Genomic DNA, 18,801 nt, shown 5'->3' on the forward strand with positions numbered 1-18,801 from the left:
AGTATCGAAGAGCCCTCACTGCTGCACGATCATCCTTTTTTTCCAACTTAATTGAGGAAAATAAGAACAATCCCCCAAAAAATGTTAATACTGTTGCAAAGCAAACTAAAAAGCAGCATTCCCCAAGATAGGATGTCTTTCACTTCAGCAGTGATAAATTCATTAACTTATTTGAGGAAAAGATCATGATCATTAGAAAGCAAATTGTCCTGAGTCTGCACAACTCTGCCAGGACCTAGGATCAAGGGAGACACTCAAGCATTTTAGTACTATATCTCTTGACACAATGAGGAAAATAATCATGGCCTCTAAACCTTCATGCTGTTTACTGGACCCTATTCCAACTAAACTACTGAATTAGCTGCTTCTGGTGCTTGGCCCTCCTAGGTTGAACATAATAAACGGCTCTCTATCCACCGGATGTGTACCAAACTCATTAAAAGTGGCAGTAATAAGGTTGTTCTGATTCTGTCACAATGGAATGGCAAGGCTACGTGCTCCAGCAGTTTTATTGGTTATCTGGCTTGAATGGGCATTAAATTATATTTAAAATTTGAGATTTTTCCTTTATTTAAATCAAGACACATTATGGAAATAAATTATTTATCTGCGTTTTGTTTGCTCTTAAAGTGTATTTCTCAACCTACTGGTTTTTGCCATGCCATTTTTGGACTTGATTGAAATATACCCATTGAGTTTTGAAGAATACAACTTAAAAACGACTCATGAGCTTAGTTCAACTGTCGTACCCCATCAGAAACCCCAAAATAATCTTGTTTGACTTCTTTGTTTGTAAATGATGTAATTATAAATAAACACTGTATGGACTCAACATGATTAAGGACTAGATTCAATCTGTACTGTGGAAGATCTGTGTTACAGAGAAATTAATATATCAAGGTCATTTTCGATTGAGCAAAACATATGCTGCATTTACCGTTAATGTGGTCTCTGCAATCGCTGGAACATTCCCTTTAAAACATGCATATAGTGGTCAAAAAAGTGATCTGATTGAATCTGGCCCTTAAATGATAATTATGAGCTCATGGATGGTAGGTCCTTACATCCATAGCTCTGTTTGTGAATTTGAGAGTGGTAACATTTCTCCAGCCCCATTTGAGAATTGCTCAAAGAGCAAAAGGAACATGCAGAAGCACATGTTGAAGTTGATGTTGTTTATTAATCACTACAAATGAGAAAAGAGATTCTCCACCACATTTATCATAGAAAATACATGAATTCCACAATGAAGGTATAAGAACATAACACTAAGTGTTGCCGATTGTAGAAATACACTGGCATGACAGATTTAATGCAAACGTAACAAGAAAACAAATTTGGACTAAAACATTCGATGTCATGTCGACAATTGCGATATCAGTGTGCATGTTGTCTCCCTAGACGTTTAGCGCCTCCTCCTGCGCGGTCTCGTTGTCCCCGGGGCGGTGGTCGTGCCTGCATCACAGTCTGTGACATGACATCCACACGACTCAACGTGGATGTAGGAGTGCTTGACCTTTGATCCATCAGGGCACATCAGCTCCACCTCTTTCTGGCTAGTGGTCGCCTCTTGGCAGCAGGAGCAGTAGTGCATCATGGTGTTCGCCTCTGCTGAGTACCTGCACATTCACATAAACACAAGAGAAGTTGAAAAGAGGGATTGAATTCCCTGGGTTGTCTTGACAAGATGAGCACAGGAGCATTGAATAAGTCAAATTGTCTCCTAGTTCATAAAGGGCACGCTAGACAGTGAATAGATGATCACTAACTGGGGCCTGCAGGACATTGACTAGTGCTGCATTCAGCATCTGTAGTACTTACATAGAAGAGGTTCCACAGTTTCCTGAGCAGGAATTGATCTCCACAGGCTCAGAGGTCGCACAGCCACTGATGACAATGCTAGTGGTGGTGTACTTCATCTCACAGACATTGCTGCGTTCTGTGCCTGGTCAGGGAAGATGCATCAATAGTTAGGCTATTGTTTGGTATGACAGTAGATGAAGCAGAAACAGCCAACATATACATTTTTGGCCAGTATGTAGTCACACAATGTTTCCTGTTGATTTTGTTTAGGTGACATAGCATGCTAGTATTAACCAGTAGATAGGTGGTTATTAGGAATGCTTTGGCTGGACGTGTTACTTACAGGTCTTGCAGCATCCATTTGCGTCTGTCTTTTCTGTGCCCTGGGGTGAAAAATAGGAGAGATGATTATGAGATCGTAATGACCCAAGAGCACTAGGAATGATAGTAACATTCTGAGTGAGAATGGAAAACAGTGTAACTGCAGTGTTGATTGTCCCCACGATGGAGGTGAGATAGGACAGAAACTCACTGGGACACATTTCTCTGGGCTGAAAGCAGGGCACACAGTCTTCACTTCCACTGGTATATATTGGCCACCAGGTTTCTCACATGTGTACTTCACACATTTGTCACCAGGTGGTGACCACGTTTCGTTCACCTATCGCACAAGGAGAAGATGATGTTTCAGATCATGCAGACAGATTATGCATCCTCATACACTCTTGTTGTACTCACCTGAATAGTGTGTTTGGTCTTATCTGGCATAGTAACCACACAGCTTGTCTGTACACACTTCCCACAACACTGACCAGGTATGGCCTGATACTGGAAGCCCTAAGACGAGGATGGAGAGCCATCATTGAATCATTGTTCACTTATTATATAAGCATGCAGCAGCTTCCAGAGTAGGCTACTGCAAGTTTCTTATAAATATGTAAATTAATTGATCATCTTTGTACCTGTGAACATGTAGTGTCGCAGGAGATATTTGTGCACACAATGTTGTTGAGCTTGGTGCTAGGATCCATGATCGAGCTGCAGGTGCAATTCTCGCATGTTCCTTTAGGAATTTCAGCACCAGGCTGGAGTGAAAGAGAGAGACAAAAGTTATCATCCACTATAACAGACTGTTTGAATAGAGGAGGGTCAGAATGGAAAGGGAGCAGTTCTATACTAGAATGTGACCAATTATGAGGGCAGCAAATAAGCTGCGTGTGTGTGAATCTTTCAGAAGCTTGTTGAATTTCAATTAATTTCTTTGAAATTACTTATTCTTACCTGGTACTCAATGTTATTGTAGACACATACACCCTTAGGAACTAAACAGACACACATTTAAAAGAAATCAGTCAGTTATACCAGTGATTCATGTCAGAGTTAACACAAACTTAATTCAAACTAGTGGTACCTGGGAATTACAAAGTCAATGAACTAACTAAACCACCGATGAAGCAAATCAAGGGGACTTACCACAGGTATACTCTGGACAGCAACTTGAGATGGACGTGCTTATAATTGCCTCCCACCCTGGTTGGCAGTCCATCATGACTTTGGGGCACAGCAGTGCATCGCACTCTGTTACAGAGGTAACCAATGATAAGTGATTAAAAGACAAGCCAATAGAGGGTCAAATAACCCCTATGACCCTACAGAACACTTCAGATAATCTTGGTCTAGTACTGTATGAATAAGAGTTGGCTTTCTAATGATTTACTGAAGGGTCTGCTCCATCACTCACCACATGTATATTTCTGGCAGCAGCCTTCTGTCTTGTTCACCAGTCTGTATCCAGTCTCATTGCAGATGGGTGTGGCTGGAGTGGGGCAGGTGCTAGGCTGGCACTGGACAATCATGGAGTCCATGTCACAGGTGCACTGCTGGCAACCACTCTCCCATGTATCACCAGGCTTAATGGAAAAACAGGGTAATGTCAGGTCAATACAGAGACAGAAAAGAGTAACTCAAATGTTGTTGTTCTGCAATGAACTGGATTTAACCATGGCAGTTAATAGGAACCATCATAAGGTGAGAAGAAATGGGTTGGAGGTAGTTATTCAGAGATGAAACGTTTTCTTCTGGTCAGTTCATTGGAAGGAATAAAGAGGCCAAGACCTATACTATGTCAATGAAAAGTATCCATCCAAGTATGTACGTTTCCCTGACTCACGTGAAATGCATCTCATGATATGTCTATGTGAGAATGAATATCTGGAGAATATTTAGATGGAGGAAATTCTTACCATTTTGGGGTTGCCATCAGGTCCAGTGCAGCCTGAAAAATAAATAGAGGGTGTGTTTAAAAGTTTTGTCTCACATGGTTGGCGTCACATTCTTCACACCTCAACATCAACACATTTTGTTAACTGTTCCATTACAAATAAAGCCTGTAAGCCATTATTTATGATTCATTTAAGGTTTCAAAGTACAGAAAGGTCTCATTTTCATATTGATAGCTACCTGCAAAATGACCCATAACCCATTCTTACCACAGGAGACCACACAAGTATCAGAGTAGGTGCTGAACAAGACGGTTTTAGATGGACAGAAGCAACCCTCCTTCGTCTTATTGGTCATTTGGGTTTGGTTGTTCAAATACTTCTCATTATATCTGCATACAAAAGAGGTTTGGGATTATGCAGGAGATCATTTATTTTAAAAAACACTCAAATTAAAGAAATTCATATAACATCCAATCAGACTAAAGCTTACTTTGAATTACATGTTGGTTCAACTGCTGGACCACATGGCATGTACACCTTAGTGGCTGGGCATGTATGCTCTGCAGGACAAAAATAGATCACAGTTATGCTGAACACCATCAAAAACATTTTTTTAAGTAGCTGCCTAAGACAAAAATAGCTTCCTATGAATTTGTGGCATGACTACTATGCTTGGATTCATAGCTCACCACATTCTCCATCTGTGGACTTCCTCCAGTCAATGCAGATCCCTTTATTTGCACATTCAGATGCATACGCCTCCAGACTAGAGCAGCTAGAAATAGCATTGTTGCAGACATCTGATCTACAGGCCTGAATGAAGGCATCAGGAGAAACCGCTTTATGGCATTCCTCAAAGACCCTTTGAAATAAAATATCATAGAGAGTGATTTAAAGAGATGCATGGAGTGCAACCTTAAACTAGAAATGCCAATGGAACGGTACCTGTATTATGATAAAACAGGTGTAATTACAAGTAAATTAACATTACAATTGATAAAACACATTAGGAAGTGAATTGTCATTTAGGCATTCCTATTGTGTGCTTGTTCCCTTTTTCAAACTTAGTTTGATATGTTGCTTACTTGCTGTTCATGATTTCACAAATGACTGTCTTGCAGGGGGTAGGGGATGTGCTTGGGGTTGCCGTGGTGGTAGAGGGTGGTGCTGTTGGAGGAGTTGGACAGTCCTGGTTTGGAATCAGCCACTGGCTAGCTGCAACTGAGCAGTTCTGTATCTGACCATTAGGTGACTGGCAGTCATTCTTCTGGGAATTATCACAGGTACCTTGAAAAATATGGATATTAAGTAGGGTAAAATCTAGTTAGCAAGGACAAGTCATAGTTGTCTTGATGTATGCAATTTCTATAGGGTGGTCTAGATAGGAGCATCTACTGAAGGTTTGAAACTGTGAAATGTTTATTGACCCTCTTTAATAATACTCACCACACTGGCCCTCTGTGCTGCTTTGGAAGAGGGAATAAGGAAGGTTGATGCTAAATGATGACCCCTTGTAAGACACCTGAACCTTAAGATCAGTGATCTCCAGCACGACCTCCACACCAGTACTTGTTAGAGCAATGTCACCCATTCTGTAAGCTGGGTAGATTCGTTTACTGTTGACATATACCTGCATTTGTGTAGAAATGAATACACATTTAGATGGTTGAGTCATGTGTTATCTTGAAAGTCGTAACATGACAATGTTAACCGCATTTTTGGTTTTCATTTAAATTTATGGGATTTCAATAAAGCATGATAAAGCAGCAGCATCATTAAAACATTATGTATATTGATAAAAAAATGTAATTTAAAAAAAATATTTACCACATTTTCTGTTGTGTCACCAGATCTCTGCTGGGTTAGAATCACTTCATAGGAATTGTAATGAATGATAAGGGACTGAGGACAGAATCCACTGTCGGCGTTTCCACAGTAGTGATTATCAACAATAATGGTAAGGTTGTATTTGAAGTTGATTTCTTTCACTAAGGTGTAGGAGCAGTTCTCCTGGAAATTGTAATATACTCCATCAAATGTCACGTAGTGAGATCCACCCCATCCACTGCATACACCTGCAACATGTTAAAATATGAGTTGATAATAATCTAAGCTATTGACACAGGACATTGAAAAGTAATGAGCAATAATGTCTTATTTTAATTCAGATTGTTGGGTTGTATGTTGCCACTTACATTCACATTCATACGTAAAGCAGCATCCAGTTGAATCATAGACCTTGACAGGTGGACGACCATTCTCACACTGTAGTGGCTCCACTGGCTTGCATTTTACTGGTAGCTGGACAACAATGCCGTCCTGGCAAACTGCTGTGGTACAGCTATTCAGCTGCCAAGATTCTCCATTCTGCCATTGATTTGATAAGGAAAAGCAATTACTCAAACGTGCACAAGTGTACGTCGGGGAATGAACTCTACAAGGTGTCGAAAGCTTTCCACAGGGATGCTGGCCCATGTTGACTCCAGTGCATCCCACTATTGTGTCTTATTGGCTGGATGTCCTTTGGTGGACCATTCTTGGTTTAGCGTGAAAACTCAGCAGTGTTGTGGTTCTTGACACAAACCAGTGCGCCTGGCACCTATTAAAATACTCTGTTCAACGACACTTCAATCTTTTGTCTAGCCCATTCAACCTCTGAATGGCACACTTACACAATCCATGTCTCAAGCATTAAAATACCATTTCACCCATTTTATTTTTACCCCCCCAAAATACAGATATTTAGGTAAAAAATTACCTTTCTTGGTGGATCAGTGCTAGTGCAGTCTGGGGAGGATTGAGTTGTTGGTGGTGTGGTCGTGGTCTCTTCTGATGTTGTGGGTGATACAGTGGGTGGTGTAGAGGAAGGACATGGATTTGATTCCACTTCAACTTGGCACGTGGCTTTGCAGTAAGCCGTGAAGCACCACCCTGAACCATCGGTCACATTATACACCAGGTTCCCTGATAGTTGAGAAAGGCAAATATATGAACATTTAATTTTGCAAAGATCATAAAAGATTAGTGAAATGTCATTTTATTTTGATTGTCTGAATGATATTTATAGCATGTTACCTGGTAGATACTGTGTCCCATTAACATTGCAAATGCACTGGCTGGTGGTGACTGCTTGTGATGTCGGTGTAATAATCACTTGTGGCGATACTGAAGGAGTGCTTGTTGTTTCTAATGGGCCTGTGATGACCACTGGCTCTGTTGTTTCTGTACTTGTTGTTGAAGGCTGTGATGTTGAAGTTGAAGTTACAATGACAGCAGTTGTAGAAGATGTAATTGGACCAGTGGTGACTTCTTTAGGTGGCTTTGTGGATGTAGATGGACTAGTCTCAGTTGTGGTTTCTTCAATTGTTCTAATTCCACCTGTGGTAGGTTTAATTACCTCTGTAGTTGTAGTGGGTGCCGTTGGAGTAGTGGTTGAAGTCGTAGGATTGGAAGTTAGGACAACTGGCCCTGTTGTTTCTACACCTGTTGTTGTAGGCTGAGATGTTGAGGTAGAGGTTTCAACAATTACAGTGGTGGAAGTGGTTGTTGGGCCGGTGGTGACTTCTTTAGGTGGCTTTGTGGATGCAGATGAAATTGTCTCAGTTGTGGTTTCTTCAATTGTTGTGGGTACATTTGTAGTTGCTGTTAAAGTAGTGGGATTGGAAGTTATGACAACTGGCCCTGTTGTTTCTACACCTGTTGCTGTAGGCTGTGATGTTGAGGTAGAGGTTTCAACAATTACAGTGGTGGAAGTGGTTGTTGGGCCGGTGGTGACTTCTTTAGGTGGCTTTGTGGATGCAGATGAAATTGACTCAGTTGTGGTTTCTTCAACTGTTGTTGTTCCACCTGTGGTAGGTGTAGTTGTTGTGGGTACATTTGTAGTTGCTGTTAAAGTAGTGGGATTGGAAGTTATGACAACTGGCCCTGTTGTTTCTTCACCTGTTGTTGTAGGCTGAGATGTTGAGGTAGAGGTTTCAACAATTACAGTGGTGGAAGTGGTTGTTGGGCCGGTGGTGACTTCTTTAGGTGGCTTTGTGGATGCAGATGAAATTGTCTCAGTTGTGGTTTCTTCAACTGTTGTTGTTCCACCTGTGGTAGGTGTAGTTGTTGTGGGTACATTTGTAGTTGCTGTTAAAGTAGTGGGATTGGAAGTTATGACAACTGGCCCTGTTGTTTCTTCACCTGTTGTTGTAGGCTGAGATGTTGAGGTAGAGGTTTCAACAATTACAGTGGTGGAAGTGGTTGTTGGGCCGGTGGTGACTTCTTTAGGTGGCTTTGTGGATGCAGATGAAATTGTCTCAGTTGTGGTTTCTTCAACTGTTGTTGTTCCACCTGTGGTAGGTGTAGTTGTTGTGGGTACAATTGTAGTTGTTGTTAAAGTAGTGGGATTGGATGTTATCACTACTGGACCTGTTGTTTCTTCACCTGTTGTTATGGGCTGAGATGTTGAGGTAGAGGTTTCAACAATTACAGTGGTGGAAGTGGTTGTTGGGCCGGTGGTTTCTTCAATTGTTGTTGTTCCACTTGTGGTAGGTGTAGTTGTTGTGGGTACATTTGTAGTTGTTGTTAAAGTAGTAGGATTCGAAGTTAGGACAACTGGCCCTGTTGTTTCTACACCTGTTGTTGTAGGCTGAGATGTTGAGGTAGAGGTTTCAACAATTACAGTGGTGGAAGTGGTTGTTGGGCCGGTGGTGACTTCTTTAGGTGGCTTTGTGGATGCAGATGAAATTGACTCAGTTGTGGTTTCTTCAACTGTTGTTGTTCCACCTGTGGTAGGTGTAGTTGTTGTGGGTACATTTGTAGTTGCTGTTAAAGTAGTGGGATTGGAAGTTATGACAACTGGCCCTGTTGTTTCTACACCTGTTGTTATGGGCTGAGATGTTGAGGTAGAGGTTTCAACAATTACAGTGGTGGAAGTGGTTGTTGGACCGGTGGTAACTTCTTTCGGTGGCTTTGTGGAGGTGGATGGACTTGTCTCAGTTGTGGTTTCTTCAACTGTTGTTGTTCCACCTGTGGTAGGTTTAGTTGTTGTGGGTACAATTGTAGTTGTTGTTAAAGTAGTGGGATTGGATGTTATCACTACTGGACCTGTTGTTTCTTCACCTGTTGTTATGGGCTGAGATGTTGAGGTAGATGTTTCAACATTTACAGTGGTGGAAGTGGTTGTTGGGCCGGTGGTGATTTCTTTAGGTGGCTTTGTGGATGCAGATGAAATTGTCTCAGTTGTGGTTTCTTCAATTGTTCTAATTCCACCTGTGGTAGGTTTAATTACCTCTGTAGTTGTAGTGGGTGCCGTTGGAGTAGTGGTTGAAGTCGTAGGATTGGAAGTATTGACAACTGGCCCTGTTGTTTCTTCACCTGTTGCTGTGGGCAGTGATGTTGAGGTAGAGGTTTCAACAATTACAGTGGTGGAAGTGGTTGTTGGGCCGGTGGTGAGTTCTTTAGGTGGCTTTGTGGATGCAGATGAAATTGTCTCAGTTGTGGTTTCTTCAATTGTTGTTGTTCCACCTGTGGTAGGTGTAGTTGTTGTGGGTACATTTGTAGTTGCTGTTAAAGTAGTGGGATTGAAAGTTATGACAACTGGCCCTGTTGTTTCTCCACCTGTTGCTGTGGGCTGTGATGTTGAGGTAGATGTTTCAACATTTACAGTGGTGGAAGTGGTTGTTGGGCCGGTGGTGACTTCTTTCGGTGGCTTTGTGGAGGTGGATGGACTTGTCTCAGTTGTGGTTTCTTCAACTGTTGTTGTTCCACCTGTGGTAGGTTTAGTTGTTGTGGGTACAATTGTAGTTGTTGTTAAAGTAGTGGGATTGGATGTTATCACTACTGGACCTGTTGTTTCTTCACCTGTTGTTATGGGCTGAGACGTTGAGGTAGAGGTTTCAACAATTACAGTGGTGGAAGTGGTTGTTGGGCCGGTGGTTTCTTCAATTGTTGTTGTTCCACTTGTGGTAGGTGTAGTTGTTGTGGGTACATTTGTAGTTGTTGTTAAAGTAGTAGGATTCGAAGTTAGGACAACTGGCCCTGTTGTTTCTACACCTGTTGTTGTAGGCTGAGATGTTGAGGTAGAGGTTTCAACAATTACAGTGGTGGAAGTGGTTGTTGGGCCGGTGGTGACTTCTTTAGGTGGCTTTGTGGATGCAGATGAAATTGTCTCAGTTGTGGTTTCTTCAATTGTTGTGGGTACATTTGTAGTTGCTGTTAAAGTAGTGGGATTGGAAGTTATGACAACTGGCCCTGTTGTTTCTACACCTGTTGCTGTACGCTGTGATGTTGAGGTAGAGGTTTCAACAATTACAGTGGTGGAAGTGGTTGTTGGGCCGGTGGTGACTTCTTTAGGTGGCTTTGTGGATGCAGATGAAATTGACTCAGTTGTGGTTTCTTCAACTGTTGTTGTTCCACCTGTGGTAGGTGTAGTTGTTGTGGGTACATTTGTAGTTGCTGTTAAAGTTGTGGGATTCGAAGTTATGACAACTGGCCCTGTTGTTTCTTCACCTGTTGTTGTAGGCTGAGATGTTGAGGTAGAGGTTTCAATAATTACAGTGGTGGAAGTGGTTGTTGGGCCGGTGGTGACTTCTTTAGGTGGCTTTGTGGATGCAGATGAAATTGACTCAGTTGTGGTTTCTTCAACTGTTGTTGTTCCACCTGTGGTAGGTGTAGTTGTTGTGGGTACATTTGTAGTTGCTGTTAAAGTTGTGGGATTCGAAGTTATGACAACTGGCCCTGTTGTTTCTTCACCTGTTGTTGTAGGCTGAGATGTTGAGGTAGAGGTTTCAACAATTACAGTGGTGGAAGTGGTTGTTGGGCCGGTGGTGACTTCTTTCGGTGGCTTTGTGGAGGTGGATGGACTTGTCTCAGTTGTGGTTTCTTCAACTGTTGTTGTTCCACCTGTGGTAGGTTTAGTTGTTGTGGGTACAATTGTAGTTGTTGTTAAAGTAGTGGGATTGGATGTTATCACTACTGGACCTGTTGTTTCTTCACCTGTTGTTATGGGCTGAGACGTTGAGGTAGAGGTTTCAACAATTACAGTGGTGGAAGTGGTTGTTGGGCCGGTGGTTTCTTCAATTGTTGTTGTTCCACTTGTGGTAGGTGTAGTTGTTGTGGGTACATTTGTAGTTGTTGTTAAAGTAGTAGGATTCGAAGTTAGGACAACTGGCCCTGTTGTTTCTACACCTGTTGTTGTAGGCTGAGATGTTGAGGTAGAGGTTTCAACAATTACAGTGGTGGAAGTGGTTGTTGGGCCGGTGGTGACTTCTTTAGGTGGCTTTGTGGATGCAGATGAAATTGTCTCAGTTGTGGTTTCTTCAATTGTTGTGGGTACATTTGTAGTTGCTGTTAAAGTAGTGGGATTGGAAGTTATGACAACTGGCCCTGTTGTTTCTACACCTGTTGCTGTACGCTGTGATGTTGAGGTAGAGGTTTCAACAATTACAGTGGTGGAAGTGGTTGTTGGGCCGGTGGTGACTTCTTTAGGTGGCTTTGTGGATGCAGATGAAATTGACTCAGTTGTGGTTTCTTCAACTGTTGTTGTTCCACCTGTGGTAGGTGTAGTTGTTGTGGGTACATTTGTAGTTGCTGTTAAAGTTGTGGGATTCGAAGTTATGACAACTGGCCCTGTTGTTTCTTCACCTGTTGTTGTAGGCTGAGATGTTGAGGTAGAGGTTTCAATAATTACAGTGGTGGAAGTGGTTGTTGGGCCGGTGGTGACTTCTTTAGGTGGCTTTGTGGATGCAGATGAAATTGACTCAGTTGTGGTTTCTTCAACTGTTGTTGTTCCACCTGTGGTAGGTGTAGTTGTTGTGGGTACATTTGTAGTTGCTGTTAAAGTTGTGGGATTCGAAGTTATGACAACTGGCCCTGTTGTTTCTTCACCTGTTGTTGTAGGCTGAGATGTTGAGGTAGAGGTTTCAACAATTACAGTGGTGGAAGTGGTTGTTGGGCCGGTGGTGACTTCTTTAGGTGGCTTTGTGGATGCAGATGAAATTGTCTCAGTTGTGGTTTCTTCAACTGTTGTTGTTCCACCTGTGGTAGGTGTAGTTGTTGTGGGTACAATTGTAGTTGTTGTTAAAGTAGTGGGATTGGATGTTATCACTACTGGACCTGTTGTTTCTTCACCTGTTGTTATGGGCTGAGATGTTGAGGTAGAGGTTTCAACAATTACAGTGGTGGAAGTGGTTGTTGGGCCGGTGGTTTCTTCAATTGTTGTTGTTCCACTTGTGGTAGGTGTAGTTGTTGTGGGTACATTTGTAGTTGTTGTTAAAGTAGTAGGATTCGAAGTTAGGACAACTGGCCCTGTTGTTTCTACACCTGTTGTTGTAGGCTGAGATGTTGAGGTAGAGGTTTCAACAATTACAGTGGTGGAAGTGGTTGTTGGGCCGGTGGTGACTTCTTTAGGTGGCTTTGTGGATGCAGATGAAATTGACTCAGTTGTGGTTTCTTCAACTGTTGTTGTTCCACCTGTGGTAGGTGTAGTTGTTGTGGGTACATTTGTAGTTGCTGTTAAAGTAGTGGGATTGGAAGTTAGGACAACTGGCCCTGTTGTTTCTCCACCTGTTGTTGTAGGCTGAGATGTTGAGGTAGAGGTTTCAACAATTACAGTGGTGGAAGTGGTTGTTGGGCCGGTGGTAACTTCTTTCGGTGGCTTTGTGGAGGTGGATGGACTTGTCTCAGTTGTGGTTTCTTCAACTGTTGTTGTTCCACCTGTGGTAGGTTTAATTGTTGTGGGTACAATTGTAGTTGTTGTTAAAGTAGTGGGATTGGATGTTATCACTACTGGGCCTGTTGTTTCTTCACCTGTTGTTATGGGCTGAGATGTTGAGGTAGAGGTTTCAACATTTACAGTGGTGGAGGTTGTTGTTGGGCCGGTGGTGACTTCTTTAGGTGGCTTTGTGGAGGTAGATGAAATTGTCTTAGTTGTGGTTTCTTCAACTGTTGTTGTTCCACCTGTGGTAGGTTTAGTTGTTGTGGGTACAATTGTAGTTGTTGTTAAAGTAGTGGGATTGGATGTTATCACTACTGGACCTGTTGTTTCTTCACCTGTTGTTATGGGCTGAGATGTTGAGGTAGATGTTTCAACATTTACAGTGGTGGAAGTGGTTGTTGGGCCGGTGGTGATTTCTTTAGGTGGCTTTGTGGATGCAGATGAAATTGTCTCAGTTGTGGTTTCTTCAATTGTTCTAATTCCACCTGTGGTAGGTTTAATTACCTCTGTAGTTGTAGTGGGTGCCGTTGGAGTAGTGGTTGAAGTCGTAGGATTGGAAGTATTGACAACTGGCCCTGTTGTTTCTTCACCTGTTGTTGTAGGCTGAGATGTTGAGGTAGAGGTTTCAACAATTACAGTGGTGGAAGTGGTTGTTGGGCCGGTGGTGACTTCTTTAGGTGGCTTTGTGGATGCAGATGAAATTGTCTCAGTTGTGGTTTCTTCAATTGTTGTTGTTCCACCTGTGGTAGGTGTAGTTGTTGTAGGTACATTTGTAGTTGTTGTTAAAGTAGTAGGATTGGAAGTTATGACAACTGGCCCTGTTGTTTCTCCACCTGTTGCTGTGGGCTGTGATGTTGAGGTAGATGTTTCAACATTTACAGTGGTGGAAGTGGTTGTTGGGCCGGTGGTGACTTCTTTCGGTGGCTTTGTGGAGGTGGATGGACTTGTCTCAGTTGTGGTTTCTTCAACTGTTGTTGTTCCACCTGTGGTAGGTTTAGTTGTTGTGGGTACAATTGTAGTTGTTGTTAAAGTAGTGGGATTGGATGTTATCACTACTGGACCTGTTGTTTCTTCACCTGTTGTTATGGGCTGAGATGTTGAGGTAGAGGTTTCAACATTTACAGCGGTGGAGGTTGTTGTTGGGCCGGTGGTGACTTCTTTAGGTGGCTTTGTGGAGGTAGATGAAATTGTCTTAGTTGTGGTTTCTTCAATTGTTGTTGTTCCACCTGTGGTAGGTATAATTACTTCTGCAGTTGTTGTGGTTGAAGTAGTAGGATTGGAAGTTATGACAATTGGCCCTGTTGTTTCTCCACCTGTTGTTGTGGGCTGAGATGTTGAGGTAGAGGTTTCAACAATTACAGTGGTGGAAGTGGTTGTTGGGCCGGTGGTGACTTCTTTAGGTGGCTTTGTGGATGCAGATGAAATTGTCTCAGTTGTGGTTTCTTCGATTGTTGTTGTTCCACCTCTGGTAGGTGTAGATGTTGTGGGTACATTTGTCGTTGTTGTTAAAGTAGTGGGATTGGATGTTATCACTACTGGACCTGTTGTTACTTCACCTGTTGTTATGGGCTGAGATGTTGAGGTAGAGGTTTCAACAATTACAGTGGTGGAAGTGGTTGTTGGGCCGGTGGTGACTTCTTTAGGTGGCTTTGTGGATGCAGATGAAATTGTCTCAGTTGTGGTTTCTTCAATTGTTGTTGTTCCACCTGTGGTAGGTGTAGTTGTTGTAGGTACATTTGTAGTTGTTGTTAAAGTAGTAGGATTGGAAGTTATGACAACTGGCCCTGTTGTTTCTCCACCTGTTGCTGTGGGCTGTGATGTTGAGGTAGATGTTTCAACATTTACAGTGGTGGAAGTGGTTGTTGGGCCGGTGGTGACTTCTTTAGGTGGCTTTGTGGATTCAGATGAAATTGTCTCAGTTGTGGTTTCTTCAATTGTTGTTGTTCCACCTGTGGTAGGTGTAGTTGTTGTGGGTACATTTGTAGTTGTTGTTAAAGTAGTAGGATTGGAAGTTATGACAACTGGCCCTGTTGTTTCTCCACCTGTTGTTGTGGGCTGAGATGTTGAGGTAGAGGTTTCAACAATTACAGTGGTGGAAGTGGTTGTTGGACCGGTGGTAACTTCTTTCGGTGGCTTTGTGGATGCAGATGAAATTGTCTCAGTTGTGGTTTCTTCAATTGTCGTTGTTCCACCTGTGGTAGGTATAATTACCTCTGCAGTTGTTGTGGTTGAAGTGGTGGGATTGGAAGTTATGACAACTGGCCCTGTTGTTTCTACACCTGTTGTTGTAGGCTGAGATGTTGAGGTAGAGGTTTCAACAATTACAGTGGTGGAAGTGGTTGTTGGGCCGGTGGTTACTTCTTTAGGTGGCTTTGTGGATGCAGATGAAATTGTCTCAGTTGTGGTTTCTTCAATTGTTGTTGTTCCACTTGTGGTAGGTTTAGTTGTTGTGGGTACATTTGTAGTTGTTGTTAAAGTTGTGGGATTCGAAGTTATGACAACTGGCCCTGTTGTTTCTACACCTGTTGTTGTGGGCTGAGATGTTGAGGTAGAGGTTTCAACAATTACAGTGGTGGAAGTGGTTGTTGGGCCGGTGGTGACTTCTTTAGGTGGCTTTGTGGAGGTAGATGAAATTGTCTCAGTTGTGCTTTCTTCAATTGTCGTTGTTCCACCTGTGGTAGGTGTAGTTGTTGTGGGTACACTTGTAGTTGTTGTTAAAGTAGTGGGATTGGAAGTTATGACAACTGGCCCTGTTGTTTCTTCACCTGTTGCTGTGGGCTGTGATGTTGAGGTAGATGTTTCAACAATTACAGTGGTGGAAGTGGTTGTTGGACCGGTGGTAACTTCTTTCGGTGGCTTTGTGGAGGTGGATGGACTTGTCTCAGTTGTGGTTTCTTCAACTGTTGTTGTTCCACCTGTGGTAGGTTTAGTTGTTGTGGGTACAATTGTAGTTGTTGTTAAAGTAGTGGGATTGGATGTTATCACTACTGGACCTGTTGTTTCTTCACCTGTTGTTATGGGCTGAGATGTTGAGGTAGATGTTTCAACAATTACAGTGGTGGAAGTGGTTGTTGGACCGGTGGTAACTTCTTTCGGTGGCTTTGTGGAGGTGGATGGACTTGTCTCAGTTGTGGTTTCTTCAACTGTTGTTGTTCCACTTGTGGTAGGTGTAGTTGTTGTGGGTACATTTGTAGTTGTTGTTAAAGTAGTGGGATTGGAAGTTATGACAACTGGCCCTGTTGTTTCTACACCTGTTGTTGTGGGCTGAGATGTTGAGGTAGAGGTTTCAACAATTACAGTGGTGGAAGTGGTTGTTGGACCGGTGGTAACTTCTTTAGGTGGCTTTGTGGAGGTGGATGGACTTGTCTCAGTTGTGCTTTCTTCAATTGTCGTTGTTCCACCTGTGGTAGGTTTAGTTGTTGTGGGTACATTTGTAGTTGTTGTTAAAGTAGTAGGATTGGAAGTTATGACAACTGGCCCTGTTGTTTCTCCACCTGTTGCTGTGGGCAGTGATGTTGAGGTAGATGTTTCAACATTTACAGTGGTGGAAGTGGTTGTTGGGCCGGTGGTGACTTCTTTAGGTGGCTTTGTGGAGGTGGATGGACTTGTCTCAGTTGTGGTTTCTTCAAATGTTGTTGTTCCACCTGTGGTAGGTGTAGTTGTTGTGGGTACATTTGTAGTTGTTGTTAAAGTTGTGGGATTCGAAGTTAGGACAACTGGCCCTGTTGTTTCTACACCTGTTGTTGTGGGCTGAGATGTTGAGGTAGAGGTTTCAACAATTACAGTGGTGGAAGTGGTTGTTGGACCGGTGGTAACTTCTTTCGGTGGCTTTGTGGAGGTGGATGGACTTGTCTCAGTTGTGGTTTCTTCAACTGTTGTTGTTCCACCTGTGGTAGGTTTAGTTGTTGTGGGTACAATTGTAGTTGTTGTTAAAGTAGTGGGATTGGATGTTATCACTACTGGACCTGTTGTTTCTTCACCTGCTGTTATGGGCTGAGATGTTGAGGTAGAGGTTTCAACAATTACAGTGGTGGAAGTGGTTGTTTGACCGGTGGTGACTTCTTTCGGTGGCTTTGTGGAGGTGGATGGACTTGTCTCAGTTGTGGTTTCTTCAAATGTCGTTGTTCCACCTGTGGTAGGTGTAGTTGTTGTGGGTACATTTGTAGTTGTTGTTAAAGTTGTGGGATTCGAAGTTATGACAACTGGCCCTGTTGTTTCTACACCTGTTGTTGTGGGCTGAGATGTTGAGGTAGAGGTTTCAACAATTACAGTGGTGGAAGTGGTTGTTGGACCGGTGGTAACTTCTTTCGGTGGCTTTGTGGAGGTGGATGGACTTGTCTCAGTTGTGGTTTCTTCAACTGTTGTTGTTCCACCTGTGGTAGGTGTAGTTGTTGTGGGTGAAATTGTAGTTGTTGTTAAAGTTGTGGGATTCGAAGTTATGACAACTGGCCCTGTTGTTTCTACACCTGTTGTTGTGGGCTGAGATGTTGAGGTAGAGGTTTCAACAATTACAGTGGTGGAAGTGGTTGTTGGGCCGGTGGTGACTTCTTTAGGTGGCTTTGTGGAGGTAGATGAAATTGTCTCAGTTGTGCTTTCTTCAATTGTCGTTGTTCCACCTGTGGTAGGTGTAGTTGTTGTGGGTACACTTGTAGTTGTTGTTAAAGTAGTGGGATTGGAAGTTATGACAACTGGCCCTGTTGTTTCTTCACCTGTTGCTGTGGGCTGTGATGTTGAGGTAGATGTTTCAACAATTACAGTGGTGGAAGTGGTTGTTGGACTGGTGGAAACTTCTTTCGGTGGCTTTGTGGAGGTGGATGGACTTGTCTCAGTTGTGGTTTCTTCAACTGTTGTTGTTCCACCTGTGGTAGGTGTAGTTGTTGTGGGTGAAATTGTAGTTGTTGTTAAAGTTGTGGGATTCGAAGTTAGGACAACTGGCCCTGTTGTTTCTACACCTGTTGTTGTGGGCTGAGATGTTGAGGTAGAGGTTTCAACAATTACAGTGGTGGAAGTGGTTGTTGGACCGGTGGTAACTTCTTTCGGTGGCTTTGTGGAGGTGGATGGACTTGTCTCAGTTGTGGTTTCTTCAACTGTTGTTGTTCCACCTGTGGTAGGTTTAGTTGTTGTGGGTACAATTGTAGTTGTTGTTAAAGTAGTGGGATTGGATGTTATCACTGCTGGACCTGTTGTTTCTTCACCTGTTGTTATGGGCTGAGATGTTGAGGTAGAGGTTTCAACAATTACAGTGGTGGAAGTGGTTGTTGGGCCGGTGGTGACTTCTTTAGGTGGCATTGTGGAGGTAGATGAAATTGTCTCAGTTGTGCTTTCTTCAATTGTCGTTGTTCCACCTGTGGTAGGTGTAGTTGTTGTGGGTACACTTGTAGTTGTTGTTAAAGTAGTGGGATTGGAAGTTATGACAACTGGCCCTGTTGTTTCTTCACCTGTTGCTGTGGGCTGTGATGTTGAGGTAGATGTTTCAACAATTACAGTGGTGGAAGTGGTTGTTGGACTGGTGGAAACTTCTTTCGGTGGCTTTGTGGAGGTGGATGGACTTGTCTCAGTTGTGGTTTCTTCAACTGTTGTTGTTCCACCTGTGGTAGGTTTAGTTGTTGTGGGTACAATTGTAGTTGTTGTTAAAGTAGTGGGATTGGATGTTATCACTGCTGGACCTGTTGTTTCTTCACCTGTTGTTATGGGCTGAGATGTTGAGGTAGATGTTTCAACAATTACAGTGGTGGAAGTGGTTGTTGGACCGGTGGTAACTTCTTTCGGTGGCTTTGTGGAGGTGGATGGACTTGTCTCAGTTGTGGTTTCTTCAAATGTTGTTGTTCCACTTGTGGTAGGTGTAGTTGTTGTGGGTACATTTGTAGTTGTTGTTAAAGTTGTGGGATTCGAAGTTATGACAACTGGCCCTGTTGTTTCTACACCTGTTGTTGTGGGCTGAGATGTTGAGGTAGAGGTTTCAACAATTACAGTGGTGGAAGTGGTTGTTGGGCCGGTGGTGACTTCTTTAGGTGGCTTTGTGGAGGTAGATGAAATTGTCTCAGTTGTGCTTTCTTCAATTGTCGTTGTTCCACCTGT

At 42.9% G+C, this 18,801-nt stretch overlaps 1 protein-coding gene and 2 long non-coding RNA genes across 6 annotated transcripts in view; 2 read left to right on the plus strand and 1 right to left on the minus strand.

Annotated features, from left to right (window-relative positions):
• Positions 1-1,160: 1,160 nt before the first annotated feature.
• Positions 1,161-18,801, minus strand: part of LOC118362572 (mucin-5B-like) — a 32,561-nt gene continuing 14,920 nt past the window's right edge. Inside the window, 23 exon segments of the mRNA XM_052462521.1 lie at positions 1,161-1,619; positions 1,822-1,945; positions 2,147-2,186; positions 2,336-2,464; positions 2,542-2,640; positions 2,766-2,888; positions 3,085-3,125; positions 3,277-3,381; positions 3,545-3,713; positions 4,047-4,078; positions 4,293-4,414; positions 4,516-4,585; positions 4,715-4,887; positions 5,111-5,312; positions 5,472-5,655; positions 5,853-6,100; positions 6,221-6,392; positions 6,784-6,989; positions 7,101-8,357; positions 8,793-8,885; positions 11,652-11,801; positions 16,125-16,217; positions 16,461-16,688. Coding sequence (XP_052318481.1) covers positions 1,406-1,619; positions 1,822-1,945; positions 2,147-2,186; positions 2,336-2,464; positions 2,542-2,640; positions 2,766-2,888; positions 3,085-3,125; positions 3,277-3,381; positions 3,545-3,713; positions 4,047-4,078; positions 4,293-4,414; positions 4,516-4,585; positions 4,715-4,887; positions 5,111-5,312; positions 5,472-5,655; positions 5,853-6,100; positions 6,221-6,392; positions 6,784-6,989; positions 7,101-8,357; positions 8,793-8,885; positions 11,652-11,801; positions 16,125-16,217; positions 16,461-16,688 — 4,274 coding nt within the window. The 3' untranslated portion in view covers positions 1,161-1,405.
• Positions 9,009-18,303, plus strand: LOC127907362 (uncharacterized). 4 transcript variants are annotated; one of them, XR_008064243.1, is made up of 9 exons: positions 9,009-9,154; positions 9,896-10,148; positions 10,605-10,786; positions 11,435-11,677; positions 14,306-14,438; positions 15,162-15,346; positions 15,590-15,757; positions 16,244-16,318; positions 18,020-18,303. It is a non-coding gene; the product is annotated as an uncharacterized LOC127907362 (long non-coding RNA). The 4 variants fall into 4 exon arrangements; XR_008064245.1 differs by lacking the exon at positions 10,605-10,786 and adding an exon at positions 10,301-10,543 and having other exon boundaries at positions 9,896-10,087; XR_008064246.1 differs by lacking the exon at positions 10,605-10,786 and having other exon boundaries at positions 9,896-10,087.
• On the plus strand, positions 12,875-14,162 carry LOC127907363 (uncharacterized). Its single transcript, XR_008064247.1, has 3 exons — positions 12,875-12,916; positions 13,658-13,825; positions 14,063-14,162. It is a non-coding gene; the product is annotated as an uncharacterized LOC127907363 (long non-coding RNA).

The sequence above is a fragment of the Oncorhynchus keta genome, chromosome 14 (assembly GCF_023373465.1).
Source record: "Oncorhynchus keta strain PuntledgeMale-10-30-2019 chromosome 14, Oket_V2, whole genome shotgun sequence".
Taxonomy (NCBI): Eukaryota; Metazoa; Chordata; class Actinopteri; order Salmoniformes; family Salmonidae; genus Oncorhynchus; species Oncorhynchus keta.